The sequence below is a fragment of the Garra rufa genome, chromosome 17, assembly GCF_049309525.1.
Source record: "Garra rufa chromosome 17, GarRuf1.0, whole genome shotgun sequence".
NCBI lineage: Eukaryota > Metazoa > Chordata > Actinopteri > Cypriniformes > Cyprinidae > Garra > Garra rufa.
This window is the reverse complement of record NC_133377.1, coordinates 25,634,230-25,652,153: the sequence shown is the minus strand read 5'-3', so window position 1 is coordinate 25,652,153 and position 17,924 is coordinate 25,634,230. Positions and strand designations below refer to the sequence as shown.

The 17,924-nt window shown below is 35.1% G+C and overlaps 2 protein-coding genes across 3 annotated transcripts; both read right to left on the bottom strand.

Annotated features, from left to right (window-relative positions):
* Positions 1–876: 876 nt before the first annotated feature.
* On the bottom strand, positions 877–5,204 carry pithd1 (PITH (C-terminal proteasome-interacting domain of thioredoxin-like) domain containing 1). The gene is made up of 6 exons (XM_073822191.1): positions 4,834–5,204; positions 4,553–4,596; positions 4,304–4,381; positions 2,209–2,313; positions 2,006–2,114; positions 877–1,386 (listed from the first exon to the last, which is right to left on the bottom strand). The coding sequence occupies exons 1-6, from the start codon at positions 5,032–5,034 to the stop codon at positions 1,285–1,287; spliced, it is 639 nt and encodes a 212-aa protein (XP_073678292.1). The 5' UTR covers positions 5,035–5,204; the 3' UTR covers positions 877–1,284.
* A 284-nt stretch (positions 5,205–5,488) lies between these two features.
* Positions 5,489–16,938, bottom strand: eloa (elongin A). 2 transcript variants are annotated; one of them, XM_073821948.1, is made up of 12 exons: positions 16,785–16,938; positions 15,257–15,313; positions 15,062–15,177; positions 11,651–12,159; positions 10,933–11,207; positions 10,730–10,841; positions 10,471–10,623; positions 8,957–9,054; positions 8,336–8,516; positions 8,060–8,180; positions 7,705–7,857; positions 5,489–6,093 (listed from the first exon to the last, which is right to left on the bottom strand). In XM_073821948.1, the coding sequence occupies exons 1-12, from the start codon at positions 16,854–16,856 to the stop codon at positions 6,075–6,077; spliced, it is 1,866 nt and encodes a 621-aa protein (XP_073678049.1). In that variant the 5' UTR covers positions 16,857–16,938; the 3' UTR covers positions 5,489–6,074. The 2 variants fall into 2 exon arrangements, with proteins under 2 accessions (XP_073678049.1, XP_073678048.1); XM_073821947.1 differs by having other exon boundaries at positions 5,489–6,096; positions 7,709–7,857.
* Positions 16,939–17,924: the final 986 nt, after the last annotated feature.

Genomic DNA, 17,924 nt, shown 5'->3' with positions numbered 1-17,924 from the left:
GGTTTGTTGTATTACAGTTGTTGTGTTGTAAAAAATTGCTACAGTGAAGAGTAATGGATTTGTAGTGATGGATGCCCAAAATTATATTTTATATATTATATTAACATTTATATTTTTGAACAGTAAGATTTTTAATGTTTAATGTTCTCTTCTGCTCACCAAGCTTGCATTTATTTGATCCAAAGTACAGCAAAAGCAGTAATATTGTGAAATATTTTTACTACTTAAAATGAATGTTTTCTATATTTTTTAAAAATGTATTTTGTTCCTGTGATCAAAGCTTAATTTTCAGCATCATTACCCCAGTATCACATCAGAAATCATAACATGCTGATTTGCTGTTTAAGAAATATTTTGTATTATTATTATTATCATCAACATATTTTTTTCTTTTACGATTATTTTATGAATAGAAAGATCCAAAAGAAACTTCAGTAATCAGTGTTTTTGTATTTTTTTTAAATAAGTCAAATGATAAGAATTGAAATTATTACTTTTATTTAGCAAGGATGCTTTAAATTGATCAAAAATGGTGATAAAGGTATTTAAAATGTTACAAAAGATTTCTATTTCAGATAAATGCTGTTTTTCTAAACTTCCTATTTATCAAAGAAACCTGGGAAAATTCTATTTAGCTGTTTTCATGTTTTTTGAGCAGCAAATCAGAATATTAGAATGTTTTCTGAAAGATCATGTGACTGGCGTAATGATGCTAAAAATTCAGCTTTAAAATCAAATGAATTTGAACATTACATTTTAAAATACATTCAAATTGATTTTTTTTTTAAATAATATGAAGTCAAATGTGAAATTCACCAGGAAACTTTTTACATAGTCTACATGAATCCATCAATGTTATACACTTTGAGGACTCAATTAAAACATTTTCTGGTGGTTTATTAATGTCAGATTTGATGCAAAGTAATAATGAAAAATAATATTAAATGGATGAATAAGACATTGTAAAACTGAGAACAAGGATAACAAAATTTCCACTAGACGGCATCTTTAAGCAACAGACTTCTTGCACAGCTCATCTGTTCTGTTAGTTGAAGGATGCACTGTTTATTTGACTTAAGCATACATGAAGTAATTATGCTTATATAGCCTAAGGTTTATTGGCACATTAGCAGAATTGCAGATGAACAAACCCTTGTGAAGAAATCCATTGAACACATCAAAGAACACAGAGGCTCTCTTAGTTCATCATCTCACCCTTATCAAAACTCATGCACACTTTTATAGTTTCACACAGCACACGTGAGATTCCCTCTTCTCCATTTGTCATGATATGAACTGTGTCTGGGGTGTAACAGACTCCACTTTGTGATCTGCTGGGTTGGCTGCTGCTTCATAGTTGCAGATTGTGACCTCATGCCTATGAGCCTGAACGACAGATAAAAAGAGACCAGATGAAAGGGACTGCAAAAATGCAAATGCTTATGGACTATAACTTATTTTTCTTTCCAATGAAAAACAAACAACATACACCAGTCAGAATATGGCACATCTTTCACCAGTTTTTAATAATGATGATTGAAGTGTTGTTGTTATAACAAGATTATTGTGACCCTGGACCACAAAACCACTCTTAGTAGCAGGGGTATATTTGTAGCAATAGCCAACAATACACTGTATGGTCAAAATTATTGATTTTTCTTTTATGCCAAAAATCATTAGGATACCAAGTATAAATGTTCAATGAAGATATTTAGTAAATTTCCTACAATAATTATATCATGTGATAAAACATGATATATCAAGATACTGATTAGTAATATGCATTGCTAAGAACTTCATTTGGACAACTTTAAAGGCAATTTTCTCAATATTTTGATTTTTTGCACCCTGCGATTTTCAAATTGTTGTATTTCGGTTAATATTGACCTATTTTAACAAACCATAAATCAATGGAAAGCTTGTTCATTCCGCTTTCAATTAAAAAAAATTACCCTTATGACTGGTTTTGTGGTCCAGGGTCACATATGTTTTATACAGTACTAACCTCAGTGTATTCTCCTCGAAGACCAATGTAATACACACGAGTGGATTCTGTTCCAAAGTTTCGAGATATGTGGATTGATAAGTGCTGCACATTGGAGAATCTTGCAATCCTATATAAAATGTTGTGGGTTGGTCAACATAGATTTATAGTGTCCAACATACAGCATGTACTATAATGTGCTTAACATTCTTAAACTTGCTTACTTGGTTGGATACTCAAGCTCAGCAAGAGGATCCCTGTTTAGACGAAACGCTTGCTCTGGCTCTCTGCTTGTATCATCAAATGACATTTGGGGGATGTTCTTGTACCTGCTCAAAAAGTACTTCGTTTCAACACTTATGTAAATTGTAACTGCATTATTCATATGTGAAACAGGCGATGTAATGCTAAATTTCTCTCTTCTGTTCTGATGAAGAGACAAACTCTTCTACATCTTGGATGGTCTGAGGGTAAGTACGTTTTCAGCAAATTTTCATTTTTGCATAAACTATCAATTTAAAGCTGTGCAAAAGTTTCAGGCCGCTAGTATTTTCACCACAAAAAATGATTTTAAGTTAGTTATTTCTATGTTTTGCTGCATTGTGTCAGTAGGAAATATCAGTTTACATTCCCCATTAATTAATCCCTTTCATTTTGTCATTAACTGTAATAATTCAGTGAGATTTCTGTTTGCACAAGGAGTCTGACAACAGCCAGTGCTCCACACAGAGATCTGATCTCACCATCATCCAGTCTGTCTGGAATAACACGAAGAAACAGAACAAAGTGAGACAGACTAAATCCAGAAGAACTGTGGCAACATCTCCAAGATGCTTCAAGAGACCTACCTGCAAAGATACAGTACTGTTAAAAGTTTTAGGCACGTGTAAAAATACTGTAAAATGAGGATGCTGTCAAAAATGTCATAAATAGATTTTCTTTAATAATTTCAAGTACTTCAAGTAACTAAATTAAATCAACATTTGGTGTGACCATCCTTTGCGTTTAATGTAGCTTTTGCCCTAGGTGCACTTGCGCATAGTTTTTCAGGTAGATTTCCTAAAGCATCTTGGAGATGCTGCCACAGTTCTTCTGGATTCAGTTTGTTTTGTTTCTTTATGTCATTTCAGACAGACTGGATGATGGCGAGATCAGATCTCTGTGTGGAGCACTGGCTGTTGTCAGGCTCCTTATACAAACAAAAATCTCACTGCATTATTAAAATTAATGGCTAAATGAATCTTTAGAAATGTAAACTGTTATTTCCCACTGGCACACTACAGCAAAACATAGAAATAACTTACTTAAAAAAAATTTTTGTTGGTGAAAATACTAGTGGCCTAAAACTTTTGCACAGTACCGTAGATCTTTTAGAAAATTATTTTCATAAAACATTGTTTCTTTATTATTTAAAGTGTTAGATCACCAAAAAAAAAGAAAATTATGTCATTAATTACTCACCCTCACGTCGTTCTAAACCCGTAAGACCTTCGTTCATCTTCGAAACCCAAATTAAGATTGATGAAATCTTAAAGCTTTCTGACCCTGAATAGACAGCAACGCAACTACCATGTTCAAGGCCCAGAAAGGTAGTAAGGACATCAATAAAATAGTCCATGTGACATCAGTGATACAACCCTCATTTTATGAAGCTACAAGAATACTATTTGTGCACAAAGAAACCAAAAATAACCACTTTATTTAACAATTCCTTCTCTTCTGTTTCAACATCAATGTCCATCTCTCTTAGTTCATCATCTCTACATTCTGGTTCAAATAAGTAAGGCTGGGGAAAAAAATGCAAGTCATCCTCTCTATCATGTTTACAATGACTGTTTTATGTACAGCGTGTCCAAGTGCCAAATAGAAGAAATTGTTTAATAAAGTTATATTTGTTTTCTTTAAGCACAAAAAGTATTCTCACAGCTTAATTACATTACGGTTAAATCACAGATGTCACACTATTTTAACAATGTCCTTACTGCCTTTTTGGGCCTTGAATGTGTCAGTTGCATTCCTGTCTACACAGGGTCAGAAAGCTCTTGGATTGCATCAGAAATAACTTAATTTGTGTTTCAAAAATGGACAAAGGGCTTATGGGTTTCAAACAACATAGGGTGAGTAAGTAATGACAGAATTTAATTTTTGGGTGAACTAATATTTTATATCTCTTAAATGTCTTAAATTTTTAGCCTTTTACACATAATGTTCTCTTTAATACCTGTTCACAGCTGCAACACTTATTCATGTAAACTGTAATTTCATTATCCTTATGTGACACAGCAAGAGGTCTTGTTTTTTCAGTGAGTGCAAACTCACAGTCTTATTTCAGCTGGGTGTGACTCATCATCTTCTCCTGAAATAATGATCCCTTTCAGCTTCACACTCCCTGTAAACCTGCAGATTGAACCAAATGCACCAACTATATCCACTCCTGTATCCAAAGAATTTTGTGTATGCAAGTTGTTAAAAAAAGGTATTAAACAGAGGATAAAGAATATAAAATTAGGACAGAAGAGAAACTGAAATGAGTCTAAGAGAACGAATGCAGCTAACAACAAATCTCACGGTATATTGAACAGAAGCTCCTCGTCAGCATCGCTTTCAACAAACTGAAAATAAAACAGGAGACACATTAATAACAAACAAAATAGCAATCTGACAATCGAGAAATCAGTTTATTTAATTTCTCAACAGACACACTGTCGACTTTTTTTGAAGAGCTCATATAAAGTTAAATAAACATGCATATAGGTAATTAGAAGTGTCTTAATTCGCAGTTTGACACTGTTCTACAGAACAATTTAACGTCTGTGACACCTGCTTAACTAAGCAAGGTTAATTAGTACCTTCGTTCTGTCAGTGCGTTGATCCCAAGGCTTGAACACCAGTTTGCCGTCTCCGTCTCGGCTCTCGTTCAAACACTGAAGCTTCTCGATATCAATGCGTCTGTACAGTTCATATTCCACTCCTCGCTCTGCTGGCTCGTGGTCACATTCACAGCAACCGTGACTGTGTCCACCGCCGTGGCCGTGACCGTGTCCAGACATGGCGCGGAACTTGCACTTCGGGACCGAAAAAGTGCTAAAACACTTACTCACAACTAAGCTTACAGGCGAGGTGTGCACAACAGCTCAAGCGGCTTCTGTGACATATGCTAAAACTGTTACACAGGTGGCAGAAAGGAGAAAGTAGACAACACGCAAATACGAAACGTAGAATATCATTGGACCAAAGGAAACAAGGGAACCAATGAGGAGCAGAGTCGCGTTTTTGTGACGCATTACCGTCCCATTGGTCGCTCCGCGGCACCGTAAAAAGTGGAAAGAGAACATGCTATGCCATTAAATTAAAGCGATTAAATTTAATAAAGTATATTACAATTTACTCCGTCTAACTTTGTTCTAAAAAACGATTTTTCCAGTTTAAAACAACAATTAGATGTTAATAATGACAGACAATGTTAAATGTTAAATTCCCATAAACAAATAAATAAGAACATGGTGAGAGCAACACATGGATTTTATTAAAAATGTCCATAGAACACTTCATAAAATCTATTAAAACGAATTGATCTTTCATTCAAGGCGAGATCCAAGACTGCCAGGTCCAAGAGTTGAAATAAATATGATGGTGTGGAGGAGTACAGTCCTTGAACTTTTTACATCTCATCTCATTCTCCCTCTTACTCTACAATAAAACCAGATACTTAGTCCCATAAAAATGCAATGATTACGGTAAGCAATTAAACATGTAACAGAGAGTCTGGGTTCTGGTGTCACATGGTAATCTGTAGTGTACCACTTGTTTTTTCGGAGTTTGTAAAAAAGCTTACGACATGCTATGACAATTGAGTGTGGATGGTTGATGGGTTGATGCTGATATTTTCTTCGATTGCGTCCAGTGAGCTGTACTCATAATATTAAAAAGCATAAAAAGATAGGAGGTGAGAACGCATTGCACATTTTCTATTAAGCATTACAGCAAAAAATAAAAGGTTTCCTCTTCCAGTCGTACTCTCTTCTATCACACACAAAGACATTTTTTTCTTTACCGCCGAGAAAATCTGTTCTTGAATGCTTTGATAGTCTTAGCCATCATCGGAGCAACTTCTAAAAAAACAAAGAGCAGAAAAAGCTATTAACTGAACAAATATTCAATATGACGTTATCAACATTCTTGGGTGAATCTATGGGCCATTCTACAGAATTGGTGCAAACCGCTGTCCCACAACCCAAAATAACAGACTTAAAAATCATTTAAGTATTCAAATCTTAGATGTGTACAAAGGTCATTTTATTATCTATTGAAACCTACAATAATATTTCAAATATCAGTGTATAAATAAAATCATCATTTATAGTGGGTACTTCCAATTGGGAGGTGGCTGTCCTAAACCCTAACTCTTAAATTTCAACCTAAAGTAAAAAAAAATAATAATAATAATGAGTTTATATTGTCCAATTTGTCCCGCATTTTTCATGTCACTACATAATCAGTGTATGTTTTAGACCATTGGCTGAGACTGATTTTAACGACACTCCTACATTTATGATCAGAAAATATTCATGAGTCGCTCTCTCTTATAGCTACATGGTAAGTAGACAGGTCCTATCATTTTGAAGTAAATGTGTTAACAAATCTGAAAAATCTGTAATTTTAAAGGGTGTCACTACCGAACGCAATTTTTCTATAATTAAACACTTTTTTGTTGGTTATTCTATAACATTTAGTTTTTATATGTGTACAACTGTTCAGAACTGTGCTAGCTAACCATGTGTTGATTAGCATCTTTGAGCTAGGTTCAAAATTATCTAAAATTGTTACTACCAAATCAGTCATGGCTGAAACATTTGGTGACGTTTCGGTAGTGACACCTTTGTTTTTCTGAGTGCTATCTCCTAAAATTGCCACTACAGTAACAGTCATGACTGAAACATGTCATTGTTGTTTTGGTAGTGACTAACGGGAATACATAATCCTTTATTTGGGGGAAATAAATTAAATTTTAGTAGTTATTCAAATTATTAGTATTTTTTAGTATTTTACTAGTGTTTTAGAGTATGTGGGTTAAAATTCTGTAATGTGATGTGGTCGCTACCAAAACATTACTGTCACTACCAAAAATGTGCAGTCACGTCTAGAACATGGGATGTTTTGTCAAAAATAAAGTATACTGAATTATCAACTAAGGTGTTATGGTAGCGTTTGGTTCAATGTATATTCAAACTAATAAATCCTAAACTTTGAAATCAGTATGATCAACCTCTTGCCTTTTACAAAGAAAAATTGGATTCAAAATACAACAAATCTCATAAATCGCATTTGAAATATTGTTAAAATTGTAATTGGTATTGATTTACCTCTGAAAACATTTTAATAAAATAGAAAAATATAAATATTTGCAAGGAAGCTGTAAGCTTAATAGGTCAACATAACGTTTCTTATTAAATTATATTACTGTTTCGGTAGTGACAAATTTGAGGAGAGACAAACATTCCAAAACTTTCTGAAAATCCAATATGAGAATTAACGGCACAATTACTAGAAATGTGTACCTTGGATATTATACAATTTGCATACACACAAAATCTGCGGAAATGACGTTTCCAATTCTGTAGAATGGCCCATATACAATACATAAATGTCTATAAAATAAGTTATTACAAGGAGTAAGTTGTAAATAAACACGTAACAACAACAACAATTTCTCTCAAGACTCACTTTTGACCTGTGGCTTGTCTCTGGCACTGTGACTAGCAGCACTGCTGAGAGCAGAGGGGCGTGAGGAGGACTCAGGGAGACTACTAAAAGAAGACTGACCACCATCACTGGGTTTGCTAAGACCGCTGTAGTTCGTTGCTGGTCTGATCCTGTATATGAAGAATTAGCATAATATTTAAGCTACAAAAAAGAAAATGAAATCTCTGTTTAACTGGATTTTGTTTTGTTTTTTCAGATTGTCAGCAGAAACATCATGATAAAGAGCCATCTACGACAAATGACACCTTTGTGACTAATAAAGAGTCATCCACGACTAATGACGCCTTTGTGACTAATGCAGCATTCACTTACTTGGTAGGAGCAGCGCTTGTGCTGGTAGAACCATTATTAGTGCCAAACTTCTCCTGTCTACGGCGGACATCTCGTGGAGGCTTAGCAACAGAGTTGACAAATGCCATTTTAACCTGCCGCCCTGTTAAAAGCAAACAATATAGTGAAAACACTGAGTTGTTATTGTGAACAGTTTACTGAATCCTCACCTTTTTTTTTATTGCACTCACTGAGCTACGATGTACATTTTCCATGCAAATACCTATGCAAGAAGTACTGAATACAGCCTGTATGTACCTTTAGGTTTGTTTGCATGGGCAGAGGTGATGTTCTCTGTGAGCTTACGCAGGCGCTCTTCCCTTTCTTCATGGAGCCGGAGATACAGCTCCCTCCAGGATTCATACTCTTGTCGAGGTACATGTTTAAAATCCCGCTGGCAATGTTTCATCCACAGCTCATCTGAGTCTTCTGTGAAATACTAAGTAGAGATGCTTTAAATTAAAAAAATTTGTCTAAAATGAGCCCTAAATCACCATGCACCAGTTCTAATGGGGAAAACGTCATATTCAGCATTGATCTTGAAATTTAAAAGTTTGGGGTCTATAAAATGAAAACTGTTGCGCTGCATAATATTTTTGGAGAAACTATTTTTTCTGGATTATTTGATGACTGAAAAGCTCAAAAGAATAGCATTCGTTTGAAGTAAAACATTACAAATGTCTTTACTGTCACTTTTGATGAACTGAATCAAAGACCTAAAAAGATCTTGCTCACCCAAACGTTTTTACTTTGTTTGAAAATCAGTTTGAATTGAATACATAAGAAAAACACAAGTAGCTCAGTAAGAGAACCAGATCAGAGATGAGATTACAACTGTGAGATAAATAATCTGCACGTGACTGAGTGTGACACACATACTGGATTACACTGCTCAATCCGGCAAAGCTGCTCAGGAGTACATCTCTCCAGAACCGGTTCCAGAATCTCAAATGGCACTCCACCCACTTCATCAATTGCTAAGAAGATACAAGAAATACAAGTAAAAACATGAATCATTTTAAGTCAATTTGTGGTTAACACTTCAGCCAGCCTGAAACATCATGGCAAGATGTGGTTTGAGCATTTTAAAGGATTAGTTCACTTCCAGATAAGACATTTTCCTGATCATTTACTCACCCCCATGTCATCTAAGATGTCTTTCGTTCCTCAGTCAAAAAAAATCCAAAATCACCAGTTTACCTTTTTTTTGTGAAGGGGATTTTACTTTCTTTGCACATTTGCTTTGTAAGCACTGGTTCGGTACTTCCGCTTGCGTCACGTGCGACCTTTCCAACGTGACTATGTAATTGTGTAAAATCGTGGGCGTAGAGCTAGTACAAAAAGAACGATCGTTTTACTAGATAAGAACCTTATTTCTCAGCTGGGATCAAGTAGAGACTAGGGATGTTCATTTCGGTTATTTTTCCTAACAGCCAGCCAACACTCTTTAACCAATTATTAACTGTTAACCGACAAGATTATTTTAAATTAGAAATTAATTAAATTAGAAAGAATAAGTGTCTGTCACCCCTTAAAAATACCAAAATTTGTTTTCCAGGGATTACTTTTACAAAATGCAGCAAACAACAGAACATCACGCACCTGCAGGGCTTCTGTGAGTAGAGAAAAACATAATAATGCTAGGCTATATATATTTAAATGAACAGGCCTAAAAAAAAAGGAATAAACTGTGCAACAAGCAGCTAGTATGCAGAGTTTCTGTTCATTTTTGTGCTGCGTGAAAGGAAACCAACATGTCTGAAAGCGGCATCCTATTTTTCTTTATTTTACAAAAGCACAAAGATTTGTTTTTATTGTGAATGTACACAAAAAAGGCAGACCGCTTAGTTTTTCGATTATCTGCATTACTAAAAGGAGTAGCCTAATTGTTTCCACTGTTAGAAGTAAAAAGGCACACACTTAAGCATTGCTAACTTGACAATGCATACTTTTCATTATCATAATAAAATACAGTCAGCAAAACATATGGAATACCGTACTGCCGTGATGTTATGCCAAACAATTTGTTTTATGTGAATATTGGAATGCGAGTGAAGTACAAAACCAGGTTTAAATAATGATTAATATTTTGGTATTCAAATACATCTCGAATAAGGAATAAGGATTTGTGTCATATGAGAGACCCAATGTTGGTGTCAGTTTTGCTTTAGCCTAAATTAATTTGTTTTGGCTTGTTGTTTATACAGCTTAGCTTCTTATATTGTTCATTCTTCTTTTCTGGTAAACTGATACTGTAAATTGAAATGACTTGTTGTGAAGTGAAGGGAACTAAAATAGCCTAGCTATGTTTATATTGTTTGTAAACATTTCACGCCAGCATTAGGCCTATTTCTGATAATCATAAAATGCATTAGAGATATAAGAAAACTCACAATCTATATTGTTCTGCAGGACTCTGATGCACTGTTCATACAGAGACATCATTTTCGGCAAATACGTGGTCTTGGCCCCAGAGTACACCACCATTTTAGAGTTCAGACGTCGCCCTGCGTAGCCACCATCCTCTTCCTCATTTGAAAGTGGGACTGGAGAAGAAAAACAAGATGCTTTGAGTCCATGTAAACAGAATCATTGGGATTTATACACTAATTTAAAAAAAAAAATTTAGTATTATAAAACTGATATACATACCTTTGCGTCTTTGGGGGGACAGTGGTGTAAGATCAATGGAGGGCAGTGGTCTGTAGTTGGGCTGGATGGCTGGCAGAGGGATATCAGGCAGCATAGGAACCACATCCACTATCTGGAAATAGAAATAATGATTAGAAATCTTTCGACACATGGGCAAAAGCTGGATTCCCATCACCTTGTCTGAGAAACAAGTTCAGCCTCACCTTCCTGCGTTTCTCTGGAACAACAGCCGTGGTCGTTGAGGAAGAGGACGGCTTTGAGTGTTTACTACTGGTCCCATTGGCTTTGCCAGATTTGGAGGAAACAGAAGGAAGCGAGGCAGAAGGCTGAGGGGGTCGTGAGGACTGCTTTTTCTTCTTTTTGCTTGGGGTAGGAGCGTCGTACGTGAGAAAGGATTCGAAAGACATAGTTGGAGCCTCATATGGCTCCTCATCCTCATCCACTGGCTCTGGAACTTCCCTCCTCTCCCTTGATTTTCCTTAAAGAAAAAAGCAGATTCAACTAAAGCCTTATACATCTCAGTTTAAAAGATATAGAATATATATAGAATTGATCAAAAGTAACAGTAAATCAATTTATAATGTTGCAAAAGATTTATATTTCAAATAAACACTGTTATTTACTTTCTATTCATCAAATAAAGAAAAAAACAAAAATATTAATCCTTCTTGAGCAACAAATCAGCATATTAGAATGATTTTTGAAGGAAAGTAATGATGACTACAAAAAAATCAGCTTTGCATCACAGGAACTTTTTAAAAATGTATTACACGAGAAAAATATTCACACAGGTTACTATATAATGTATTAATAATATACTCACAATATGACTGTTTTTACTGTATTTTTCTTTTAGTATAAGAGGCGTCTTGAAAGACATTGTCATGTCAACCACAATAAAAGTAAGCAAAACTTTCTTACCATCACTTCCTCCTTTCTTTTCCCTTTTGCTCTCGTGTGGGCTTGAATGTCGATTGTGTTTAGATTTGTGACTCGTCCCACCCTGTTGCTCTCTGTCAGCTCTATGCATCCTCTCCTCACTGCTCCCGACACCCGTGGGACGATTCTTCCGTCTCTCCTGCTCCCGAATGTCTTGGGAATTGTGCTCTCTGACTGGCTCTTTGTGTGGCTTACTGTGTCTAATGTCATTGCGTGGGGGACTGGGCTCAGGCTCTGGCTCTGGCTCTGGCTCCTCTTCTGGAGCGCTTTCATATTCATCTGACTGATACTCCCTTGCGCTGCTGTGCCTGTACTGTGAGCTGTAGTGCTGTGGAGGGGACGGGGAGTAGCCATGTTGGTATCCCATCTCTTCGTGTTGTTCCTCCTCCTCCTCCATATGTGGAGGCTCATCTGGAGACCGCTCCCGGACTCGTTTGTGCCCTCCAGACTCATTAATGCGTGAGTGGGAACGCCCTTCCTTCACACTTGGTCTTTTGATAAACATGAAACATATAGCATGTACTTATTCATCTCTTATCTCACAAGACATCACCACTAAGGGTTCCAAAATTAATACTCACCAAAAAGCAAATCTGAAAGCAAATCTACCAACACTGGTAATGTCTAGTGATTAACAGTCAATAGTTTGAGTTCAGTAAGATTTTTTTTAAATATATACACTACCAGGCAAAAGTTTTTTTAGTAAGATTTTTAATATTTCTAAAAGAAGTCTCTTCTGCTCACCAAGCCTGCATTTATTTGATTCAAAGTACAGCAAAAACTGAAATATTTTGAAATATTTTTACCATTTTAATTAACTGTTTTCTATTTGAATACATTTTAAAATCTAATATATTCCTGTGATCAAAGTCAATTTTTAGCACCATTACTACAGTGTCACATGATCCTTCAGAAATCATTCAAATGTTCTGATTTACTGGTTAAGAAATTTTTTATTATTATTATTATTATCGTCAATGTTTAAAACATTTGGGTACATTTTTTCAGGATTCTTTGATGAAAAAATGCTAAAATTAAAAGCTTTTGTAACATTATTCACTATACCATTCAAAAGCTTTAGTCAGTATAATTTTTTCAGTTATTTAGCAAGGATGATAAAGACATTTATAAATGTTACAAAAGCTTTCTATTTCAGATAAATGCTGTTCTTCCGAACTTTCTATTCATCAAAGAAACTTGAAAAAATTCAACTTAGCTGTTTTCAACATAATAAATGTTTTTTGAGCAGCAAATCAGAATATTAGAATGGTTTCTAAATGCTATTCTATATGCTTTTATTTAGAAATAATCCATTAAATTGATCTAAAGTGCCAGTAAAGACTTTAACATTATAAAAATAAAATCTATTTCAAATAAACATGGTTCTTTTGAACTTTTTAGTTATCAAAGAATCCAGAAAAACAAAACATATCATGGTTTCTACAAAAACTGCTTCTTGAGAAGCAAACAGGCATATAAAAATGATTTCTGAAGGATCATGTGACACTGCTAATGGCTGCTGAAAATGTAGCTTTACATTACAGGAGTAAATTACATTTTAGAATACATTAAATTAAATAACAGTTATTTTAAATTGTAATAATAGCTATAATATTTGATGATATTACTGTATTTACTGTATTTCTGATCAAATAAATACAGGCTTAGTGAGCATAAATAACCTCTTGCAAGAGTATTAAAAACGGAACATATTAAACCCAAACTTTTGAACAATACTCATATATATATATATATATATATATATATGCAAAAAATACAGCAATATACAGTTTCATGACCAGTAAGAAACATTTATCACCCATAAATTCTCCTCAATTCACCTGCCATTGGCAGTTGTGACAAAAACTTAATTTTGGACCACGACCAGAAAAATATTCTAAAGAACAGTTGTTTCAGTTTCAATTTCTTCACTAAGAAATTTTGTAGCAGATGCTTTGTCAAGAACATTTCTCTCTCCCCAATGTGGAATATTACACTATGTGTTCATATCATTGCAGCTAACATTGCAGTAAGTAATAAGAATAATGTATAGGGTTGGGAATCGAAAATCGATTCCGATTCTGGAATCGGATACTTAAGATAAAGAATCGGATACTTGTTATAATATTAAAATTTCGATTCCTCGTTTCGATTCCTGGTTGCATTTTTTCCATCTAGTGATCTGCCAGGACCTTCCGCGCGTGCAATCTGCCAGGACTTTACGTGGTAATGTAAACATCAGTCGAAAATATGGATCACGGTAAGCGTTTAAAAGTGTGTCTACGCTTTGTAAAAACCGAAGACAAATCTACCGCTGCACGCAAACTTCATCTTAGAGATCTGCAAGGGACGGATTTTAGTCCTGCGCCCGCCCGCTCCAGAAGGAATATATGTTATTTCGTCCCGCAAAAGCCCACATAAAAGTCACTTATACCCCCGCGGGAAGACAGGTATCTACTTTATCTCTTGGCTGCATGAAACAAACCCTCCCGGTAATGTAAAGGCAAAGATGACCAGAGTAATAGTAACGAACTCGCGCGTGCCTAATGTATTCATTCTTGTATATCGGAGTCGTACATTAGGCACGCATAAGTCCGCTGTTGATTCACAAACTATTCATGCTTTCGGTGCTCTGACCCATAGTATTTTTGCGTGAAATTTCAAAATATTTGCATAGTTTTCAAAATGAATGTCCTGTGAGTTTTTTATAATGAATGCTTACCCATAGAGGTGGATCTTGTAAGGGTCAGTGGTGTTTAAGCACATATGAGCACCAGCATAAACAGATTTACAATGTATTTACTGTATTTTTCATTTATATGTTTATTTTATAATAAATACAAACAGTAGATATTCAGTCACTTAAGAAAGAGTACTCTGAAGTTGTGAAGAATGTCTGAATTAAATAATTTAGGTGCTTTAAATCTGTATGTGTGTATTCATGTTAAAAAGTTAGAGCAGAGGATTTTCTTTTAAATTCAAAAGTATAGCTTTAATTTAAAGTTTGTTTGATTTTTTTTTTTATAACATGCAGGAGAAAAATAAAAAGGCAAAACAAATGTTTAGGTTAATAAAAAAAGTTTCAAAAATAAACACTTTAGAGGAAATGTCAGGCATAGGGGGGCCTTGCAAAATTGACCCGAGAAGAAGGGGGCCCTGATATAAAAAAGGTTGAGAACCCCTGCAATAAAATAATATGTTGCAAGCTAGCACTGAAAATAAACATGTTTAATATATTAATGTTTGACTTTTGTGTTTGTTGTTGTTTTTTTTTTTTACTAAATCGGAATCGAAACTGGGAATCGAAAAGAATCGGAATCGATAAGTGGAATCGGAATCGATAAAATTCAAACGATACCCACCCCTAATAATGTATCACGTTAAAAAGCTAACCTGTCTGCAGATTTCTCGGGAACCAACTTTTTCCACTTGGCCACAAGGTTCTTCGCTGCCTCCCCAGCATATTCATGTTTGCGCAGAGAATTCACTGTCTTCCCAATGCCCGTTTCCTTAAAAAACAACATAAACATATGTTAGACCAAATCAATAACACTTTTGAATATAACACAAGTAATATTTTAATCTTACCACAAGGATGTCTACTGTTATAGGAAGCTCCCCCAGTCTTTTAAGAGTTTTCAGCAGCTAGACAGAAAAAGGGAAGAAAAAAAATTTATTGACATTAAGTAGTATTATAGAATGTTAATTTTGGACAATGAGAGCATTAAAAGGAACATATGTGACCCTGGACCACATAACCAGCCATAATGTTTTATTTATATAAATAAGCTTTCCATTGATGTATGGTTTGTTAGGATAGGACAACATTTGGCCGAGATTCAACTATTTGAAAATCTGGAAACTGAGGGTGCAAAAAAAATCTTGATAAAATCTTGATAAAACCGCCTTTAAAACTGCCCAAATGAAGTTCTTAGCAATGCATACTAATCAAAATTGTTTTTTGTTAGGAAATTTACAAAATATCTTCATGGAACAATGGAAAAATGTATATACAATACAATGTATTTTTGGCTAAAGCTACAAATATAGCCTACCATACTATTAAAGACTGGTTTTGTAGTCCAGGGTCACATATTGTCAAAATGTTTGTGATCAAATTAAGTGTTTATCTAAACTTTTCTGGAAAAATACACTATTCTTATTACCTAAGATCATGTACAATGTCTTTAACACATATTATCCTAAAATACATATCACATCATTCTATAAAACTAACCACAAAAAAGAGAAATGTACATAAATCACACCCAAACACATATAAAATATAGACAAACCATATAGATGCAATGCACTGGCAGTAGAATATCATGCACCATGATGTTTACATATTTCAAGGAATAACTGCCATGGTACAAGTCCGAAAAAAAAAAAAAAAAACATGGCATGACCATGGTGCAATGTCCAAATGACATGGTAGTACCGTGGTATTTTTTTGTTGTAGCCTACACAGAGACAACATTGTAAATAAGACTAGAGCCAGAATTGCTAAAACAAACATTTAAGTGCACTTTAAAAATGTCGTCGTGGCCTACAGAGGAACACGGGGGGTTGCATTAGCCACAAAGTTGGGCAGCATCTCAAACTCTGTTGAGCTTCCTATCTAGACAACATTCTGAGGCGAGAATGAAACATTTTAACGCGACTCTGCACATTAATGCCCTCTACATATGCAGTTCATTAGGCTTTGAGACACAGCCTTAGTGTAATAACTATTCAGTGTTAAGGGGGAATCGTGTCTTATAGGTAGCAACAGAAATTCAGGCCCTGTCTTCATCTGTCACTGCTATCGTATTAAATCGCTGCGGTTGACATTTCTGATAACTGAGCACAAGCTTCTGGGAAAGTGCCTCGATGCTGTTTTCCTGTCGTAGCTCGGCATATTTGAGGTGAAAGCGCAATCCGGATTGATCTGTGTAAACCGATCATCCATTTCACGGTCTGCTGCGCTTGTAATTGTTATACGTGGGATTTCTAGATAGCAGTGTTGATCGAACCTCAGGCTAGACACTCGCCGAAGTGCGTATAACACTGTCATACACGGTGAGAACGGGGCGACGTAAAGCATTCGCTTCGTCTCGCCGAAAGGGTTTCTTACCTTGCGAGGCTCTTGATTCTCTGCGAGCCGTAACTGCAACTTCTCGACTGCTTCCAATATCTCCTCCGCCATGTTTACAGCTGGTACATGTTGCCCGGAAGCCACAGCAGCAGTGGTGGTGGGGGCCTGCTGCTGTTGTTTCAGACTGCTGCGAACTTCCGTCACTCCAAATGGAGATTCCGGAAGAACGTCATAACTGCTGCTATAAAGTCATCCTAATCACTTGGTGAGGTCATGATATACATTTGTATTTATTGTCAAGCTTTGATAATTTAGCATTGTGCTCGTCATATAGCTCCTACCGAAGGCCAAAATAAGATTAATTTTCTTTTATTTTCCTATAGCATGAACAAAGTGATTTGAAATGCATTAAATTATTTTGTTGCATTGCTCAAATACAAGGACTCACCACAACAACATGATTAAAACATCTTGGTCAAGGATGTAAGCAAATGTTCAAGCATCATCACAGCCTGGAGATTGAAGCTGGTTATATTATATAAACATACCCTGTTAAATTCCATTATCTATTGAAACCCACAATAATATTAAAATATTAGTAAGCTTAGTAGACATGAAATCATCATTTATTGGGTACTTTCAATTGGGAGGTGGCTGTCCCCAAAAAATTCCCCCAAAAAATCAGTTTATGAAAATGATATTTGACTCTTTTTTTTTTGGTTTTTTTTTGTTTTTTTGTATTTTTTAGTGTCTTCTTGATTCTTTTTAAAAGTGAAGTTCAAAAAAATGTTTTATATTTTCTTTGTAAACTATGAAACTTTACTACTGAAACAGTGTGTTTTTTTAGTCAATTGGATGAGAGATTTTAACTACATCCCTACATTTATGATCAGGAAATATTTATGTATCACTTTTCCTTAAAGCTACATGGTGTGAGTAGATAGGTTCCATCATTTTGAGGTAAATGTGCTCAAAAGAATGAAAAATCTGTAACTTTAAGGAATGTCACTACCAAACCTATTTTTTTCTATAACTAAAAACACTTGTTTGTAAGGTATTCCATAACATTTAGTTTTTATATGTGTACCACTGTTCAGAACTGTGCTAGCTTATCATGAGCTGATTAGCGTCTTTGAGCTAGGTTCAAAAGTATCTAAAATTGTCATTACCAAAACATTT